Below are 21,117 nucleotides of genomic sequence, written 5' to 3'. Positions count from 1 at the left end.
TCATCTCCGTTCTAAAGATACGTTCTTTTATTTTGAGGCTATGGCCTCTGGTCCTAGACTCCCCCACTAGTGGAAACACCCTCTCCACATCCACTCTATCCAGGCCTTTCGCTATTCAGTAAGTTTCAATTAACGAGTTCCCCTTCATCCTTCTAAACTCCAGCTGGCACAGACCCAGTGCCGTCAAACACTCATCTCCTGTTAACCCGCTCATTCCTGGGATCATTCTAGTAAGACTTCAATTGTAAATTGTAAATGAGTGACTGATAGTTGGCACGGTCTCGGTGGACTGAAGGGCCGGTTTCTGTGCTGGCATTGATGGCTGTGTGTGTGTCCTGTCCATTAGCTGTCCCTCTAAGTTCACAGGAGCAGAATGAGGCCATTCAGCCCACCTAGCCTACTCCACCATTCAATCATGGCTGATCCACCTTTCCATCTCAACGCCTCTCTCCTGCCTTCTGACACCCTTTCTAATTAAGAACCTGTCAAATTCTGCTTTAAAAATACACAAAGACATGGCCCTCTCTAACATTCCCCCCTCCCGCCTTTCTGCACATTGTGATATTCTTTCCAAGCAAGGTAGACACAAAATGCTGGAGTAACTCAGCGGGACAGGCAGCATCTCTGGAGAGAAGGAATGGGTGACATTTCGGGTCGAGACCCTGATGAATGGGTGACGGTTCGGGTCGAGGCCCTTCTTCAGACAGAGATGCTGCCTGTGTTACTCCAGCATTTTGTGTCTACCTTCGATTTAAACCAGCATCTGCGGTTTTCTTTCCTACACTTCTTGCCAACATCCTCATATCGCCCTTGAAAGGAAGCTGCAGTTTATGCCCAAACTGTGCCTGTCGCTAATTCTGGAACTTTCCTTGAATTTTCCAGTGAACTAATTAAACTTGTGCTCGCCGTGATAGAATTACCGAGCGTAACACAATCAATTATCACTGACCTGATCGTAACCCTGTGTTTCCGAAAGGTCTAATTATCAGAAGGTCTTCAGTCCCCAGGCTACTTGTCACTTCTGTCTCTCGCCGACATTCCACCCTGTTGAGGCAGCCTGTGGCGTAGCGGTAGAGTAGCTGCCTGGCAGTGGTGGAGTAGGTGTCTGGCAGTGGTAGAGTAGGTGTCTGGCAGTGGTAGAGTAGGTGTCTGGCAGTGGTAGAGTAGCTGCCTGGCAGTGGTAGAGTAGCTGCCTGGCAGTGGTAGAGTAGCTGCCTGGCAGTGGTAGAGTAGCTGTCTGGCAGTGGTAGAGTAGCTGCCTGGCAGTGGTAGAGTAGCTGTCTGGCAGTGGTAGAGTAGCTGCCTGGCAGTGGTAGAGTAGCTGCCTGGCAGTGGTAGAGCAGGTGTCTGGCAGTGGTGGAGTAGGTGTCTGGCAGTGGTGGAGTAGCTGCCTTACAGCACCAGAGACCCGGGTTCGATCCTGACCACGGGTGCTGTCTGCACGGAGTTTTCACATTCTAGCTGTGACCATGTAGGTTTTCTCCGGGTTCTCCAGTTCCCTCCCACACTCCAAAGATGTGCAGGTTTGTAGGTTAATTGGCTTCTGCAAATTCTCCCTAGTGTGTAGTACAGAGCTAGTGTTCGGTGTTGCTGGCTGGAAAGGACTCGATGGGCTGAAGGGCCTGTTTCCGTGCTGTATCTCTACACTAAACTAAATTTCTGCTTCAATTTTGAATCTTGACGATGTTCCCTGAATTCCAAGTCATTTATAAAGAGGAATACTGAATTCCTTGCCCCACATTTCCTTTTACCTCTGCCTTTGTTTTCTACTCCACCTCAGCCTGAGGGGGCATATTCCCCTTCGATTCCAATTCTACTTGGACCAAGTAAAATCAAGTTGAGTTTATTGTCACGTGCACAAGTACGGTGAGGTACAGGTACAATTAACATATTGCTCGCCGCAGCATCACGGACATATAGTCTTAGTTTTAGAGATACAGCGTGGAAACAGGCCCTTCGTCCCACAGAGTCCACGCCGACCAACTAGTTCTATCCCACACGGTAGGGGCAATTTGCGAAGGCTAATTAACATACAAACCTGTACGTCTTTGGAGAGCGGGAGGAAACCGGAGCACTTGGAGAACACCGACGCGGTCACGGGGAGAACGTATAAACTCCCTACAGGCAGCGCCCACTGTCTGGATCAAAGTGTCTCCCTACAGGCAGCGCCCACTGTCTGGGGCTGTAAGGCAGCAACTCTACCGCTGCTCAAGTTGGCCATCACACAGAAACATTAATTATAGATCAATTGGACATAAATTATACAAGTGGAAAAAGAACACTGCAAAAGATGTAGTTCCAAAACGCGCCAGCACAGCGTGTAGAACTAGTGTACGGGGTTACCTCACAGCTACAGTGACCCCTGTCCAATCCTGACCTCTGGTTCTGTCTGTTTGGAGTTTGCACCTTCTTCCTGTGACCATGTGGTTTCCCCCCCTTTTTTTTAAATAATACAAAATGCTTTTATTCAAACAAACACAAATACAGAATAGTAACAAGATCAAGACTGCCTATACAGGCAGTTTACAAACAAACAGTTGTCATGTTAAAATATTGTCAACTTTATCAACAAAACACTCAACCCCCGCGGTGACCAGCGTTCACGGAGGGATGTGTGGTTTCCCCCCGGGTGCTCCGGTTTCCTTTCAGTCCCAATGATGTGTGGATTGATCGGTTGTCTGACGACTGTAAATGGCCCTGGTGCAGCTGGGTGCAGGAAGCTTGGTGGGGGGGGGGGGGTTGAGGTTGGCCTTGTGAGAGAATACACGCAGTTGGCGAGTGGGATGAATGGGCTTGCACTGAGAGCACAGCGAACTATCCTTAGCACACTACCATCTTTGCACGGTGGTGCAGCGGCAGAGTTGCTGCCTCACAGCGCCAGAGTCCCGGGTTCGATCCTGACTATGGTGCTGTTTGTGCGGAGTTTGCATGTTCTCCCTGTGACAGCGTGGGTTTTTTTTTTGGGTGCTCCTGTTTCCTCCCACACTCCAAAGACGTACAGGTTTTTTCAGTTAGTTATCCCTAGAATGTAGGATCGATCTAGAGTACGGGGTGCTCACTGGTCGGCGCGGACTTGGTGGGCTGAATGGCAGGTTTCCTCGCTCTATCTCTAAAGTAAGCTGGCACAGACCCAGTGGATCAGAAGATGCACAGACCCATAGACAACTTTATCACCCAGAAGGTTGTGAATCTGTGGAATTATCTGCCACTGAAGTCAGTGGAGGCCAATTCATTGGATGTTTTCAAGAGAGAGTTAGATTTAGCTCTTAGGGCTAACGGAATCAAGGGGTAAGGGGTAATGATTTTGGATGATCAGCCATGACCATATTGAATGGTGGTGCTGGCTCGAAGGGCTGAATGGCCTACTCCTGCACCTAGTTTCTATGTTTCTATGTTCCAAGATGGTAAGGAAGGAGGTGGGGGCTGTTGGGCATTAGGTTGTGGGTGGGAGGGGTGGTGGAGACACAACCTTTGGAAGGCTGCTGTTGGGTGGGGTGTGAGTTTGGTAATCTGTGGCCCTGTGGTGGTGGGGGCTGGGGGTGTACTCGTTTTCTCTGGCGTCTCAGAGACTGAGGGGAGACGTCATAACATTATGAGCTGTTTAAATTCATAAATTGTAGGAGTAGAATTAGGCAATTCGGCCCATCAGGTCTACTCCACCATTCAATCGTGGCTAATGTATCTTTCCCTCTCAACCCCATTCTCCTGCCTTCTCCCCACAACCCCTGACACGATCCATGTCCCTCTATTCCCTCTGTAGATGGGATAGACAGTCAAAACCTTTCTCCCAGGGTGTTAATGTCAAAGATTGTAGGTATTAACTTTAAGATAAGTGGAGCAAGGTTTAAAGGCGATGCGCGAGCAGGTTTTTTTACACAGAGGGCGATGGGGACTTGGAACGGTTGCCAGGGGTGGTGGTGGAGGCAGATATGATCGGGGTGTTTAAGAGGCTTGTAGATAGGCAATAGACAATAGACAATAGGTGCAGGAGGAGGCCATTCAGCCCTTTGAGCCAGCACCGCCATTTACCGTGATCATGGCTGATCATCCACAATCAGTACCTCGTTCCTGCCTTCTCCCATATCCCTTGACTCTGCCATCATTAAGAGCTCTACCTAACTCTCTTGAAAACATCTAGAGAATTGACCTCCACTGCCTTCTGAGGCAGAGAATTCCACAGCTTCACAACTCTCTGGGAGAAAAAGTTTTTCATCATCTGCGTTCTAAATGGCCTACCCCTTATTCTTAAACTGTGGCACATGGGTTTGCAGGGAATAGAGGGATATGGATCATGTGCTGGCAGAGGAGATTAGTTCATCTTGGCATCATGTTTGGTACGGTCATTGTGGGCCGAAGGGCCTGTGCTGTACAGTCCTATGGCGTTGGCACGGGCAATGGTCGTTGTGGACATTGTGGGCCGAAGGGCCTGTGCTGTACAGTCCTATGGCGTTGGCACGGGCAATGGTCGTGGTGGACATGGTGATCCGAAGGGCCAGTTGCTGCTCCATATGACTCTTACCACCCAATGTAATGGCCCCTTCCTGCCCCTCCACCCTTTACTATCCCACCTGATCCTATTGCATGTGATTTATAGATGTGGGAAGGCGGTGAAATTACCGGCAGGGTATCTTGGGACAGGAGTGAATGGTGTGATACCGGAGTTTGGGAATCTGTCTGAGGGCAGGAGGCTGAACTAATCCTCCTTCCCCCACCCCCACATGTTGCTGGGGGAGGGGTGGGAAGGGGAGAGGGGTGGGGGAGTGGGAATCGAATGAGATGGGGATGAGGAGAGCGGGAGAGGAAGAGGGGATGGGAGGCTGGGGAAGTATTGAGAGGTGGGGAGGGGTTGTAGGGGGGGGGAGATGTGCAGGGCTGTGGAGCCGGGCAAGAGGGAGTCAGGAGGGATGGGGTCCGGGGGGGGGGGGGAGGGGGAGAGGATCTGGGGAGAGTGAGTTGAATGGGAGGGGAGAGGGGACGGACGTTGGGGAATGAATCTGGGGTGGGGAAGGGAGGCTTTGGGGTGTGGGAGGGGAGGTGTTGTGGGGGGGGGGGTCGGCAAGGGAGAAGCTCTTGGGGAGGCAGCTGGAGGTGTGAGTGGAAGGGTGGGGGGGAGGAGCTAAGGGGGGTGTTGGGGAGAGCACACGGGGAGTGGAGGGGGGGGAGCTAGTGAAGGGGGGATGGTGTGGACTTGTCAGGGGAGTAGTGAGGGGGGATGAGGGGTGATGTGAGCTTCTCAGCTTCTCAGGGGGGTGGAGCGAGAGGGCTCGGGGTGCCCAGGTAGGTGGTGGGGGTGAACTGGTGTGGGAGAGTTGTGTGAGGGGGGCGGGGGGATTAAGGGGTGGTAGGAGGGATAGTCAGCGGGGTAGTTGTTTGGATAGTGGGGTCAGTGAAGGGGAGGGTTGATGAGGGAGGGAGGGAGTGGGGGTCTGTGAGAGGTTGTTCGTGAGGGAGGAGGGGGGTCAGAGGAATGGGAAGGGTTGCTCAGGGGGGAGGGAGGTTAGTGGGTGAGAGGGGTGAGTGGGGGAGGGGGTGAGTGGGGGAGGGGGTGAGTGGGGGAGAGGAGGTCAGTGAGGGAGGGGGTGAGTGGGGGAGGGGGTGAGTGGGGGAGGGGTTGGTGAGTGGGGGAGGGGGTGAGTGGGGGAAGGGGGTGTGTGGGGAAGGGGGTGTGTGGGGGAGGGGGTGAGTGGGGGAGAGGAGGTCAGTGGGGGAGGGGGTGAGTGGGGGAGGGGGTGTGTGGGGGAGGGGGTGAGTGGGGGAGAGGAGGTCAGTGGGGGAGGGGGTGAGTGGGGGAGGGGGTGAGTGGGGGAGTGGGGGAGGGGGTGAGTGGGTGAATGAGGAGGGGGTGAGTGGAGGAGGGGGTCAGTGGGGGAGGGGGTCAGTGGGGGAGGGGGTGAGTGGGGGAGGTGGGTGAGTGGGGGAGGGGGTGAGTAGGTGAATGGGGAGGGGGTGAGTGGAGGAGGGGGTCAGTGGGGGAGGGGGTCAGTGGGGGAGGAGGTCAGTGGGGGAGGGGGTGGGTGGGGGAGGGGGTGAGTGGGTGAATGAGGAGGGGGTGAGTGGAGGAGGGGGTCAGTGGGGGAGGGGGTCAGTGGGGGAGGAGGTCAGTGGGGGAGGGGGTGAGTGGGGGAGGGGGTGAGTGGGGGAGGGGGTGAGTGGGGGAGGTGGGGGAGTGGGGGAGGGGGTGAGTGGGTGAATGGGGAGGGGGTGAGTGGAGGAGGGGGTCAGTGGGGGAGGGGGTCAGTGGGGGAGGAGGTCAGTGTGGGAGGGGTGAGTGGGGGAGGGGGTGAGTGGGTGAATGAGGAGGGGGTGAGTGGAGGAGGGGGTCAGTGGGGGAGGGGGTCATTGGGGGAGGAGGTCAGTGGGGGAGGGGGTGAGTGGGGGAGGTGGGTGAGTGGGGGAGGGGGTGAGTAGGTGAATGGGGAGGGAGTGAGTGGAGGAGGGGGTCAGTGGGGGAGGAGGTCAGTGGGTGGGGGAGGTGGGTGAGTGGGGGAGGGGGTGAGTGGGGGAGGGGGTGAGTGGGGGAGGGGGTGAGTGGGGAGGGGGTGTGTGGGGGAGGGGGTGAGTGGGGGAGGGGGTGAGTGGAGGAGGGGGTCAGTGGGTGGGGGAGGGGGTGAGTGGGGGAGGGGGTCAGTGGAGGAGGGGGTCAGTGGGGGAGGGGGTCAGTGGGTGGGGGAGGGGGTGAGTGGGGGAGGGGCCCGGGTGATGCTCCCTGCCCCGCTCTGATGTGAAGCCGCTCGGAAGGTGGGTGCTGGCTGTTGCTCACTCACACGTCAGTGCCTGGAGCAGCGGGAGGGGGGGAGCTGAGCTGTAAACGTGGTCCAGGCTGGGAGCAGACAGGCAGCTCCGGGTGGGAGGCTGCTCCAGGAGAGGGTCAGTCGGGGAGAGAGAAAGGGAGACTGGCACAGAACTAGCGAGAGACTGAGGGGGGGGGGGGAGAGAGAGAGAGAGAGAGAGAGAGAGAGAGAGAGAGAGCGAAAGAGGGAGACAGAGAGACTGTGTGTGTGTGTGTGTGAGAGAGAGACAGTGAGAGTGAGCCAGTGAGTGAGAGTGAGAAACAGAGAGAGAGAGAGAGAGAGAGAGAGAGAGAGAGAGAGAGAGAGAGAGAGAGAGAGAGAGAGAGACAGTGAGTGCGAGTGTGAGCAAGAGAGAGAGAGACAGTGTGAGAAAGATTGTGTGATAGAGAGAGAGTGTGTGTGAGATAGAGAGAGACGCGGTGTGAGAGAGGGAGAGAGAGAGAGAGAGGGACAGTGTGTGAGAGACAGTGTGAGAGAGAGAGAGAGAGAGAGGTGGTAGGAGACAGTGAGTGTGGGAGTGAGACAGTGAGCGAGAGAGGCAGAGCGAGAGAGACAGAGCGAGAGAGACAGAGCGAGAGAGACAGAGCGAGAGAGACAGAGCGAGAGAGACAGAGCGAGAGAGAGAGAGCGTGAGAGAGAGAGTGTGAGAGAGAGAGAGAGAGGGGGAGAGAGAGTGAGGGAGACAGACAGGGACTCGGGGTGTTAGTGAGACCAGTGGGGGTTGTGGGGTGAGTGGTCGGGGGGTTTGGCAGAGACGGGAAGGGGGTGTGAGGGATTGGGGGAGGGTTGAGGGGGTGTGGGGTGAGCAGGCGGGTGGGCTGAGGTGCGGGGGCCCCTCTGTGAGGGCGGTGCGGCGATGAAGCCGATGCAGCGGTTGCTGCAGCTGCCGGTGGGGCTGCTGAAGCCGCTGGGCCGGGAGGAGAGCCGCAGCCCAGTGCTGGGTCCTGAGGCCACCCCGCAAACCTGGTACAACGCCGTGCAGCCCGACGAGCTGCGGCTCCTGCGCACCTCCCCGGAGCCAGAACGCCACGGAGAGGAGGCGGCAGGCGAGGGGCCCATCACACCCGTACGGTACGGCACCATGTCCATCTCACTCTCACTCTCGCTCTCCCACTGTGTGTGTCTCTCTCTCTCCCTCGCTCCTCTTTCAGTGTTTCTCTCTTGCTCCCTCTCTCATTCCCTCTCTCACCATGTCTCTCTCACTCCTCTCCCTTGTGTGATTCTCCCTTACTATCTTTCCCTCCCCTTTCTACCTTTCTCTCTCCCTCTCTCTTGATATAAATGTAAATTGTCCCTTGTCTGTGTAGGATAGTGCTAATGTGTAGGGATTGCTAGTCGGCGTGGACTTGGTGGGCCAAAGGGCCTGTTTCCGCGCTGTATCTCTAAACTGATAAGTGGGCATTAGTGTCACGTATCAGTAATGTATCCACGACAGCCCCCCCCCCAGGAACTGCAGATGCTGGTTTATACCAAAGATACTAGAGGAGCAAGATGAACCACTCCGTCAAAATCGCCTACACTGAAGTATAGTACGCAAAGGAGCGTTACGTCCGCCATCTTAGTAAGCAAAACCCGCCGTTCGCGATGCCTCTCGCAGTGTAATCAGTGTTTTGGGGGAACAGTATGTGTGATGATACCATAAGAATGCAGAATATATCTCACCTATCAATTCACAGATTGTTGTTATTTTTCTTTTTAAATGTTTCTGCAAGTTTCTGCCTACTAAAATGGCGCCGTGACATACGATGGTTTTTAGGGTCGAGTGGTCTATCTTGCTCTGCTCTATTATCTTTGGTTTATACTGAAGATAGACACAAAGTGCTGGAGTAACTCAGTGGGTCAGGAGGAAAAGGAATAGTTGACGTCTCGGGTCGGGACCCTCCTTATCCTTGTTCTCCAGGGATGCTGCCTGACTCACTGAGTTACTCCAGCACTTTGTGTCTACCTTCAGCGGGGAAGATGTTGTTCCTGAATCGGATGGTATATGCTTTCAAGCTTTTGTATCTTCTGCCCATTTGTTGCCCATCCTTAAGTAGCGCACAGGAGCCATGTAAACTAGGAAGCCTGACGTCCTCTCCTGGAGAACATCAGGGAAGCAGATGGGATTTTATGGGAATCCAGTCGTTGTTCCCTGTTGCCAACGGCTTTTTTTTTTTTTTTTGCGAATTAGATTACAAACTGAATTGAAATTCCGTAGCTGCCACTGTGGGATTTGAACTCAGGATTGTTGGCCCGGCCTCTGGACGTCTAGTCTGAGAATGTAACTGATGCACCAGCGCTGTAACTATGGGGTAAAGTCACTCGTGGGAGGGGATCCATTACAGCCTTGGGGAATGGTTGGCCAGACACAGTGTCAGAGTTTAGTATAGTTTAGTTTAGCTTAGAGATACAGAGCGGAAACCGGGCCTTTCGGCTCGTCGGCCTACCATGTCCAGCGATGCCCGCACATGTACACTATTCTACACACACTAGGGACAATTTTTACATTTATGCCAAGCCAATTAACCTACAAACCTGTACGGCTTCGGAGTGTGGGAGGAAACCGAAGATCTCGGGGAAAACCCACGCAGGCCACGCAGAACGTACAAACTCCGTTCAGACGGCGCCCGTAGTCAGGATGGAACCCGGGTCTCCGGCGCTGCATTCGCTGTAAGGCAGCAACTCTACCGCTGCGCCACCGTGCTGCCCTTTAGTTTAGGGGTACACCGTGCGAAAACAAACCCTTCGACCCACCAAGTCTGCGATGACTGGCACTATCCAACACACGCTAGGGAAGCTTTACATTTATACTAAGCCAATTAACCTGCAAACCTGGGCGTCTTTGGAGTCTGGGAGGAAACCGGAGCCCCCGGAGAAAGCCCACGCAGGTCACGGGGACAACGGGCAAACTCTGTACTGACAGCACCCGTGGTCAGGATTGAACCTGGGTCTCTGGCGCTGGAAGGCAGTGGCTCTACCGCTGTGCCACCGTGTCCCCCTCCACACTTCCCCTGGCCTCCATTGCACAGTGGTTGCCATGGCGATGGCTCTGAGGACCTTCCTGGCCCACTTGGCCAGGACACGGCAGTCTCGCTGATTGCCTGTGGTTCCTGCCAGCTAATGTGGGCCTAGAGGATCAGGGCAGCGACAGTGATGGTGATCTCACCATCGACTGTTTGATGGGTTGGGGGATCCTGACTTGGCACTGGGCTTCCACGGAAGAACCCTCAAGGCATCAGAGGTTGGGGATGAGGCCATCCTGATTTATAGGCACTCGTGTCAGGCAGAGTGATCCAGGGGTCAGAGCGATTCTGGCCTCAACAAGTCCTGGCCTCCTAGTTTTCAAGCATTGATTATGGGGATCTGCCAGGACCAGCTGGTAGAGCCCCCGCCTCACAGCTCAACAACCATTGAAGCTGCTGCCTCACAGCGCCAGAGACCCGGGATCCATCCTGACTATGGGCGCTGACTGTATGAAGTTTGTACATCCTCCCCGTGACTGGCGTGGGATTTTCCCCAGGAGTTAGGGTTTCCTTCCGCACTCCAAAGACATGCAAGTTTGTAGTTAACTTGGCTACGGTAAAATTGTAAATTGTCCCGAGTGTGTAGGATAGTGTTAATATGCAGGAATATTGTAGTGTGTAGGATAGTGTTGTGTTAATATGCCTTGGTGGGCCGAAGAGCCTGTTTCAGCGCTGTATCTCTAAGATAAATGGAACCAAACCCAGGTTTGATCCCGACCTCTGTGCGGAGTTTGCACGTTCTCCATGTGACCCCATGGCTTTTCCTCGGGTGCTCCTGCTTCCTGCCAAGTCCCAAAGAGAGATTGTTTGGTGGCTTAATTGGCCTCTGTAAATTTGCCCTGGATGGTGGGTGGGTGGTGGAATGTGGGGGGAGTTAAATGTGGGGAGAGTAAAATGGGATTAGTGTTTAGATGGGTGTTTGACAGTCAGCACGGACCTTCAGGGCTGAAGGGCCTCTCTCCCGTGCTGTATCTCTCTAAGACTTTACCCCTCAAGCCTCACTCAATGGGAGGTCCAGATGGCCAGAGTGATGGTCTGTTAGATGTTCCCTTACCTTGTCCAAGTCTGTAACAACCATTAAAGGGCAGTCCACAGATGTAGTGCAGTCGGCACTGTACATTTCTTGTGCTGAGATGCGACCGCGTGAGAACAGTGTAGGAAAGAACGGCAGATGCTGGTTTAAATCGAAGGTAGACACAAAATGCTGGAGTAACAGTGGGACGGGCAGCATCTCTGGAGAGAAGGAATGGATGACGTCACGTATTCTTTCTCTCCAGAGATGCTGCCTGGCCCGCTGAGTTACTCCAGCATTTTGTGTCTAACCACGTGAGAACAGTGGCAACCATGTACGAAACCTCCATTTACTTGTTCAACGTTTAGACACTTTTTGCTGCTTTTTGAGAATGGATTCACTGCAGGGGTCGAGAATGGGTCGGTTTTCCGATCCGCTGTTCTGACACTCGCTGGTTACAGACAGGGTTGGCACGGTGGCGCAGCGGTAGGGTTGCTGCCTTGCAGCGCCAGAGGCCCTGGTTCGATCCTGACCACGGGTGCCGTCTGCACGGAGTTTGTACGTTCTCCCTGTGACTGCGTGGGTTTCCTCCGGGTGCTCTGGTTCACTCCCGCACTCCAAAGACGTGCAGGTTTGCAGATTGATTGGCTTTGGTAAAATTGTAAATTGTCTCTAGTGTGTAGGATAGTGTTAGTGTACGGGGTGACCGCTGGTCGGTGCGGACTCAAAGGGCCGAAGGGCCTGTTTCTGTGCCATATCTCTAAAGTGTAAAGAGAGCTTACTCTTGACCAGACAGCCAGGACAAACCTCTCTGTCCCCATTGACTTCATCCTAGTAATTGGCAGAGGTCAGTGGATAGGAGTGTGTCTGAGGAACAGAGAGAAATCTTTCCCCACAGCAGAATCCACAGAAACCCCACTGAGAACCCACACGCACCAGTGATAACGGGGCCACAAGATGCTGGGATCTTGAGTGCAAAGTAAACTGCTGGAGGAACTCAGCGGGTTCGGCTGTATCCGTGGAGGGTAAAGGACGGATGACGTTTCAGGTTGGGTCCCTTCTTCAAACTGAGGGAGACGAAGGGCCTGTTTCCATGCTGTATCTTCAAAGTAAACACTCCTGAAGTGAGGAGGACTGAGATGGGCGTGAGGGAAGAGTGGGTGGGATGAGGGAGAGTGTGGTGAGGGTGGGGGCGGCTCAGGGTGTGGGAGTGGGAGATGAAGGGGGTGAGGATGGGTCACAATCACAGGGTGATGGAGAGAGTGATGGGGTGGTCAATGAGGGAGAGCAAGATGGGGTTAATGTGGGGTGAGTCAGTGTGGGGTGAGTGAGGAGGGGGTCAGTGAGGGGTGAGTAAGGGGGGGGTCAGTGTGGGGTGAGTGTGGGAGGGTCAGTTTGAGAATGAGATGGATTAGTGTGGGGGAGGGAGGTGGGGTTAGTGTGGGGGGGAGGGAGAGGGAGGTGGGGTCACTTGACAGTTCTGACGTGGAATAAAATCAAGCTAAAGATGGCGATCGGTAATCTTTGCAGACCAACCGTTGATCTGGGCCCGTGGTGCTCTTTTGCTGGGAGCAGCAACAAGAGGGAATGTCGACCTTGTGACGTGGTCTTGTGGTGGAGGGTTTACCTTGCTGCCCTCCCAGTGCGTGGGGGTGTGGTGTGTGGTGTCTGTGTGTCAGGGGTGTGGTGTCTGTGTGTCAGGGTCAAGGTCAGGGGTGGGGGTGGTGACTCCCACAGTATCTATCTCAGCACGAATTCTATGTTCAAGGCCAAGCAGTTTGCTGAAGAAGGAGTTTGTTTATTTGTCAAGTGCAGAGTAAAATGCCTGGCCGCGGTTAGGAATGAAAGACAAGGAATGAGGCTGTGGGCTATGCTGTAGACACGTGAGCCTTGAATGGGAAAGGCAAGCAGAAGGCCCTTCAGCCCAGTTCCTGTGCTAGCTCCTCAAGATAATTAACTCCACTGCTCTTCCTTGTTTGCCTTTTCATAGTTTTATCCCTTTTGAAATTCACCCATCAACCTGTGGCACAGCGGTAGAGTTGCTGCCTTACAGTGCCAGAGACCTGGGTTCGATCCTGACTATGGGTGCTGTCTGTACGGAGTTTGTACTTTCTCCCCGTGACCGGGTGGGTTTCCTCCGGGTGCTCCGGTTTCCTCCCACAATCCAAATACGTGCAGGTTTTGAGGTTAATTGGCTTCTGTAAAATGTGGGGCGCGGGGCGGTGACGTCACCCTTTGTCCCACATTTGGGAATGAGGAAGTTTGCAACCCTAGAGCCAGGGGTGGGTGGGGGGGGGAGTCTGTGTTTGAGATGTGTGTGCTTGGTTCTAGAGCGCACATTTCCATGGGTACCGCATCCATTATTCACGTGTGGTGTTGGGTAGCATGAGCGTTGCAGGGTTTCACGCAGTTGCTGTATCACTCTCTCGTCCTCAGTATTTGTGGCAGTGAGATCGATTACAGATTCAGAAATGGGTATGCGGTGACCGGCCTTTGAATGATGTTGGCAGGGTAGACAGTGCTCTCTGCCCGTATTGCCAGCTGCTCAGATGCCCCAGTGATCCCTCTCCATTGCGGCCAGATGCTGGTTTAAACCGAAAATAAATACAAAAAGCTGGAGTAACTCAGCGGGACAGGCAGCATCTCTGGAAAGAAGAATTGGGTGACGTTTCGGGTCGAGACTGAAGAAGGGTCTCAATCCGAAACGTCACCCTTTCCTTCTCTCCAGAGATGCTGCCTGTCCCGCTGAGTTACTCCAGCTTTTTGTGTCTATCCCCTGAGGTTGATGTTCCGTTACTGTTTCAGGTCTAAAACCCTTCGTCAGAACTGGCAAAGAGAGAGAACGAGTTGCTTTTCAGTTGTGGAAAAGCTGCAGGACCTTTAGGTTTATCATTGTCATGTGTACTGAGGTACCGTGAAAAGCCTTGTCTTGCATGCTATCTAATTCGATCAGATAATATTGTACATACAATCAAATCAGCAGTCTCTTGAGTCTCCAGGAAATACCTCTGATAGGGTAACACCAAAGGCATTAATGTGAGAGTTAGAAGCACAGTGCTTGGTGAGGCCACGTTGTATTGTGTTCAGTTTTGGTAACCATGCTGGAGGAAAGGTTTTGTCAAGCTGGCAAGCGTGCAGAGAAGATACCATACAATACGATAGATCTTTATTTATCCCAGGAGGGAAATTGATCTGCCAACAGTCTTAAAAACACAAAATACACAAAACACAAAATCCATGAAATATGAAATTAAAGTGACGAGTGGAAAGACTTGGGGGGGTCTGAGAGATTGGGGGGGGGGGGGGTGGGGGCAAGGGGAGTCAGTCTCAGTCTACCCCACGACAGAAGGGGGAGGAGTTGTACAGTTTGATAGCCACAGGGAGGAAGGATCTCCTGTGATTTATGAGGATGTTGCCAGGACTCGAGGGCCTGAGCTTCAGGGAGAGGTTGAGCAGGCTAGGACTTTATTCCATTGAGCGCAAGAGGATGAGGGGCGATCATGTAGAGGCGTGTAAGATCGTGAGAGGAATAGATCGGGTAGACGCACAGACTCTCCTGCCCAGAGTAGGGCCTGTTTCCATGCTGCTTGGCTGTAGGACTGTCTGATTTGTTTGATTTCTGTCAGAGTAGGGCCTGTTTCCATGCTGCTTGGCTGTATGACTGTCTGATTTGTTTGATTTCTGTCAGAGTAGGGCCTGTTTCCATGCTGCTTGGCTGTATGACTGCGCTTCAGGGAGAGGTTGAGCAGGCGAGCACTTTATTCCATTGAGCGCAGGAGGATGAGGGGCGATCATGTAGAGGCGTGTAAGATCGTGAGAGGAAGAGATTGGGTAGATGGCCCAGAGTAGGGCCTGTTTCCATGCTGCTTGGCTGTATGACTGTCCGATTTCACTCAAACTAACGGGGGTTTTGCTCTCTGCAGGCACGATGATCTGAAGGAGATGTTGGACAGCAACAAGGACTCGCTGAAGCTGGAGGCGATGAAGAGGATCGTGGCGGTGAGTCTGATCCTGTGCCAGAGGCAGCTGTGTCCGAGTTTATGCCAGTTAATAGATCCCAACAATCAAGAGTGTTTTACCATCAGGTGTCCCATGTCGAACAATGACATTCTCACTTGCAGCAGCACAACAGAATATACAATACAATACAATACAATATATCTTTATTGTCATTGTACAGGGGCACAACAAGATTGGGAATGCGCCTCCCATATGATGCAATAAATTAATTGAGCTAATCAGTATAAATTTAGACAACCCAGTGAAACAAAATTAGAAACAGTTTTAAAACGGAATAAAGTGCAAGTAGGTCTGTGCCGGATCACTGTGCGATGTGACCATCCGGCTCAGCAGGACCGGTTCACAGCAGCTATGGCCCTGGGGATGAAGCTGTTCCTGAGTCTGGAGGTGCGGGCGTAGAAGGCCTTGTATCGTCTGCCTGATGGTAGAAGTTCGAACAGATTATTGCAGGGGTGTGAAGAGTCTTTGTGGATGCTGGTGGCTTTTCTGAGGCATCGTGTGTTGTAGATGCCCTCCAAGGCTGGTAGCTATGTAAACATAGTACACTGTAAACAATATAATATACAAGAAAACAAAGTTTCAGTGTGTGCATATATACACACGTACACTCATATTCTTTCATAAATATACACCTATATTACTATATTAAGATATAATATGATATATTAAGATATACACCGATCAGCCGAACCATTATGACCACCTGCCTAATATGCTGTTGGTCCTCCGTGTGCCGCCAAAACAGCGCCGAGCCGCCGAGGCATGGACTCTACACGACCCCTGAAGGTGTCCTGTGGTATCTGGCACCAAAACATCAGCAGCAGATCCTTCAAGTCCTGTAAGTCGTGAGGTGGAGCCGCCGTGGATCACACTTGTCGATCCAGAACATCCCACAGATGCTCAATCGGATTGAGATCTGGAGTATTTGGAGGCCGGGGCAACACCGTGAACACTTCATCATGTTCCTCAAACCATTCCCGAACAATGTGTGCAGTGTGGCAGGGCGCATTATCCTGCTGAAAGAGGCCACTGCCATCAGGGAATGCCACTGCCATGAAGGGGTGTACCTGGTCTGCAACGATGTTTAGGTGGGTGACACGTGGCAAATTGACGTCCACATGAATGGCCGGACCCAGGGTTTCCCAGCAGAACGTTGCCCAGAGCATCACACTCCCTCCACCGGCTTGTCGTCTTCCCACAGTCGGTTTGGACCAGACGGGATAGCCTTCGTTGCCCTCGCGCATCGATGAGCCTTGGGCGCCCAACACCCTGTCGCCGGTTTGTGGTTTGTCCCTCCTCGGACCACTGTCGGTGGGTACTCACCACTGCTGACCGGGAGCACCCCACAAGCCTTGCCGTTTCAGAGATGCTCTGACACAGTCGTCTGGCCATAACAATTTGGCCCTTGTCAAAGTCGCTCAGGTCTTTACTCCTGCCCATTTCTCCTGCATCCAACACATCAACTTCAAGAACTGACTGTAAGAGGTAATTAACTGGAAACCATGACGGTTCACTTGCTGCCTAATATATCCCACCCCTTGACAGGTGCCATTGTAACAAGATAACCAATGTTATTCACTTCACCTGTCAGTGGTCATAATGTTTTGGCTGATCGGTGTATATCAATATATATTCTATATCTTACTCACACACACACACACACACACAAAAAACAAACAAACAATAATAGTGCAAAAAGACAAAAACAAAGCCCCCAAGTCTATGTAGTTCAGAGCCTAATTGGAGGTTGTGGTGTTTAACAGCCTGATGGCTGTAGGGAAGAAGCTGCCCCTGAACCTGGACATTACAGTTTTCAGGCTCCTGTACCTTCTTCCTGATGGCAGGAGTGATATGAAAGCATGGCCAGGGTGGTGTGGGTCTCTGATGACGCTGGCTGCCTTTTTGAGGCAGGGATCCCTGTAAATCTTTTCGGTGGGGAGGTCAGAACCTGCGATGGACTGGGCAGTGTTCACCACTTTCTGCAGTTCCAACCTGTAGCGTCAGGTTTATTGAGCTTCAGCCCAAACTCCAAGCATTCACCACCCTCTGGGTGAAGAGATGTCTTCTCCTCGGTCCTGAACGGATGACCCTTTGGTCTGACGCTGTGACCTCTGATTCCTGTCTCCCCAGCCAGGAGATGCATCACCCCTGCATTTATCTTGTCAAGCCCCAAGAATTTTGTGTCTTTCAATGAAGTCACCCTTGACTATTGAGCATTAAACAAACTGCGGGAGGAACGTAGTGGGTCAGGCAGCATCTGTGGATCTCTTCTCTAGTTTTTTGCTCATGATTTCGGCATCTGCAGTCTCTCGTGTCTCGTCGCTCAGATGTCTTTAATGGAGAGTGCTTTGGGCCAGCTGGTTTGTTGTTCCCTCCAAGGGCAACCCTGGAATGGATTGTGTAGGAAGGAACTGCAGATGCTGCTTTAAACCAAAGATAGACACAAAATGCTGGAGTAACTCAGCGGGACAGGCAGCATCTCTGGAGAGAAGGAATGGGCGACGTTTCGGGTCGAGACCCTGGAGTAGATTGATTGATTGAATTAAAACATGCAGCATGGAAACAGGCCATTCGGCCCACTGAGTCCACACCGACCATCCGTCTATGTTCTATGTTATCCCACTTTCTCATCCACTTTCTACACACGAGAGACAATTCACAGAGGCCAGTTAACCTACTTGGGAACCTTTGATGCTCTTCTCCATTGTAAATATATCCCTCCTCTGGTCGGGAGATCGGAGCTGTGCCCAATGTTCTTAGTGCAGTCTCTCAGGGCCCTGTGTAATTGGAGCAAATCCACTTGCAATAAAGACCATGTACTATTTTTGTTCCTAACCACTGGCTGGTCCTACATGTTATCTTTCAATCGATCGCCCATGGCCACCCATCTCCCTCTGAACTAGGGTTGCCAACTGTCCTGTATTAGCCGGGACATCCCGTATATTGGGCTAAATTGGTTTGTCCCGCACGGGACCGCCCTTGTCCCATATTAGGCCCGGGGGGCGAAGTGGCCCGGACACTGTAGGCCCGGACACTGTAGGCCCAGACATTGCAGGCGCGGACAGTGTTGGCCCAGGGGCCGCTGTAGGCCCGGACAGTGTAGGCCCGGAGGAGGTTGCATAGCAACCCGCCTCCCGTCCCGGCCGCCATTGGTGGAGCGAGAGCACATGGCTGGGTCGCGGGGCAGTGACGTCACCTTTTGTCCCTTATTTGGGAGTGAGAAAGTTGGCAACCCTACTCTGAACACTTGCACCATTTAAAAAATACTCTACTTTCCTAATATTCCAACCAGCATAGATGACCGCACATTTTTCCATGTTATATTCCAACTGCCTTGACCATGTGCTTTAACAATCTGTGTATATATACACTCAAACTCCCAATAAGCTGCCATCCAACTATTTGAAAATTCTGAAGAAGGGTCTCAACCCGAAACGTTGCCCATTCCTTTTCTCCGGAGATGCTGCCTGTCCTGCTGAGTTACTCCAGCTTTTTGTGTCTATCTTCGATTTAAACCAGTGTCTGCTGTTCCGTCCGACACATTTGAAAATTCCGATGGTTCTCGGGAAGATGGTTCTCCCACCCACCTGTGGATGTCATCACCCCCTGTGGCTAACGGCCTTGGGGGTTCATAGCCACAGGAGCCAAGAGTCACAAGTGTTTAATCGCTCATAATCGCTTGCGTTGAAGGAGCAGAATTATGCCATTTGGCCCAACAAGTCTACTCCGCCATTCAATCATGGCTGACACCCTTACTAATCAAGAATCTGTCAATCTCCACCTTAAAAATACCTAATGAGTGCACGTTCACATGGAAAATGCCTTTTATGAAGGGAGTTGTTGGACTTAACGATGGATGAGATCGTGTCTTTTATTTGTTACGTTAATGGCTGCCATTCCTTGCCATTCCAAGAGTCTAGAGTTAGGAAGGAACTGCAGATGCTGGTTTACACCGAAGATAGACACAAAGTGCGGGAGTAACTCAGTGGGACAGGCAGCATCCCTGGAGAGAAGGAATGGGTGACGTTTTGGGTCGAGACCCTTCTTCAGTCTGAACCCGAAACGTCACCCATTCCTTCTCTTCAGACTGCAGAAGGGTCTCGACCCGAAACGTCACCCATTCCATTCTTCTCTCCAGAGATGTTGCATGTCCCGCTGAGTTACTCCAGCATTTTGTGTCTACTGTGTAGAGTTCCCCTGGAAAACCTCTCTGCCTCTCCTCTCACCAGACACTCCATCAAACCTACAGCCCTGACCAAGTGCTTGGTTGGTTACCCTGATACAGAAGCAAAATACTGCAGATGCCGTAAATACTCCAGCTGCTGTGGCTGGAGAGGGAACAGTGAGCTGTTAAATATGTATGGGCGGTGTGGATGGCAGTGTCAGAACCTGCCGTTCTGAATTATTTACACTGAGTTGCAGCCCGCTTTATTTATTTAGCAACACTATTTCAATCACAATGAGCAAAAGGGATCACGATTCTTTTGCTCCTGATCTGCCCATTGAGTTGGAACTATTAGTTTAGACTTTGGAGATACGGTGTGGAAACAGGCCCTACGGCCCACCAAGTCCACGCCGACCAGCGATCACCACGTAGACTAGCACTATCCTACACACAAAGACAATTTACAGTTTTACCGCAGCCAATTAACCGATAAACCTGCATGCAGGTAAAAGCATACATACATTATTACAATCAAATCCATACATAATACAACAGGTAGTGCAAAGTGGAAGGAAACTAGGTGCTGAATATGGTGTTGCAGCTACAGAAGAAGTGCAGATAACAAAGAAAAGCGCAAGGGCCGCAACGGGGTAGATTGGGGGATTTGGGAATATATCCGTTGCTTGTGAGAAGTCCATTCAAGAGTCTGGTAACAATGGGGATGAAGCTGTTCTTCATGCGGTGGTACGTGCTTCCAAGATTTTGTACCTTCTGCCCGAAGAGGGGAGAAGATGGAATGACTGGGGAGTGAGTGGCCTTTGGTTCGGTTGGCTGCTTTCCTGAGGCAGTGTGAAGTGTGGAGAGGGTGTAGAGGCTCCCCCGGGGTACACAGATGGACGGGCAAGGAGAGGGATGTGGCGACCAAGGAAGGGGATGGCCGGAGGTTCTCAACAGCCTGGGACTTGCCTGGAACAGGCACCGCTCATAACTGGAGCGTGGACTTTCAAGATGGCGCCAAAACATGGCAGCTCCTGCATGTGGACTCAGTGGACTATTTCTGTACACTCGCTAATGGAGAATCGGGTATGGCAATACTCTACTGGACTGTTTGTAAGGAAAAAACTTCACTGTAGGTTAGCACTTCACACGTGCAACAATAAATGTGCCATTGAGTATCACTTGCATTTCCATAGTTCATCGAAGAACATAAGAAATAGGAACAGGAGTAGGCCATTTGGCCCACATGCTGTTCACTCCGTTGAAGAAAAACTCATGACGTATCTTCCACCTCAACACCATCTGATTGTCCTTTCCCAAATCCTTTGACTGCACTACTAATCAGACATGATTGATCTTGGTTTTGGATGAACTTGCTTTCTGAGGTTCCACATCCTCTGGCTGTAGACTTGTAGCCTCCCTACCCTATGAGTCCAGTCCTCTTGTTCTGAAGCTTCAACCCCCTCTCCCCCCCCCACACCCACCCCACCCCCTTGTTCTAGACTCTCCACTACAGGGGACACATCCCCCACAATCTTCCCTTCAGCCAATGGACACTGTAGGAAATAGGTGCTGGAGTAACTCAGCGGGTCAGGCAGCATCTCTGTAGAACATGGATGTGTTAAAGTTCGCTTCTTCTTAAAACAGACAACACACGATGGGTTAGGTAAACCAACACAAGCTTTACTGGTTGTACAGCCAGCGAGAGTGTCGGGATGTACATCAATCAAGTATCCAACCAGCACTTGACTGTCCCGAGCCACCACCCCCCAGAACAAAGACTGGACCGGATGTTTTATACTGTAAAGATCAAAAAGACACATTCCTTAAGGCATTAGTCATGGTCCCAAAATGCTGTAGTTCGTTAGCACCTTCCCGGCAACTCTGAGATTGTCTCTCTTACATAGCCAGGTACATCAAGGGAACAATAGGAAGGACACATTTCTAAAGCCATTAGTCCTGGTTCCAATATACAGCAGCCCAAGCCCAGCAGTCTGGGTTTGTCTCTTCTTATCAGTTGGCACTACTGTGTAGATCAAGAGCATTGAGTTGATAGCACATCAAGGGAAGAACAGGAAGGACACATTTCTAAAGGCATTAGTCCTGTCCCCACATGCATCTATTATGTAT

At 52.1% G+C, this 21,117-nt stretch overlaps 2 protein-coding genes across 3 annotated transcripts in view; both read left to right on the top strand.

Annotated features, from left to right (window-relative positions):
• LOC144610936 (cytoplasmic polyadenylation element-binding protein 1-like) overlaps positions 1-21,117 on the top strand; it is a 191,239-nt gene that overhangs the window by 4,339 nt on the left and 165,783 nt on the right. The window lies entirely within an intron of this gene.
• The window catches only part of ap3b2 (adaptor related protein complex 3 subunit beta 2), a 115,119-nt gene that overhangs the window by 22,315 nt on the left and 71,687 nt on the right, over positions 1-21,117 (top strand). For both annotated transcript variants that reach the window (XM_078429953.1, XM_078429952.1), the window contains exon 2: positions 14,729-14,804. In XM_078429953.1, coding sequence (XP_078286079.1) covers positions 14,729-14,804 — 76 coding nt within the window. The remainder of the gene's footprint in view (positions 1-14,728; positions 14,805-21,117) is intronic.

The sequence above is a fragment of the Rhinoraja longicauda genome, chromosome 38 (genome assembly GCF_053455715.1).
Source record: "Rhinoraja longicauda isolate Sanriku21f chromosome 38, sRhiLon1.1, whole genome shotgun sequence".
Classification (NCBI taxonomy): domain Eukaryota; kingdom Metazoa; phylum Chordata; class Chondrichthyes; order Rajiformes; family Arhynchobatidae; genus Rhinoraja; species Rhinoraja longicauda.
Note: the sequence above shows the minus strand (reverse complement) of the source record. Positions and strands in the feature narration are given on the sequence as shown.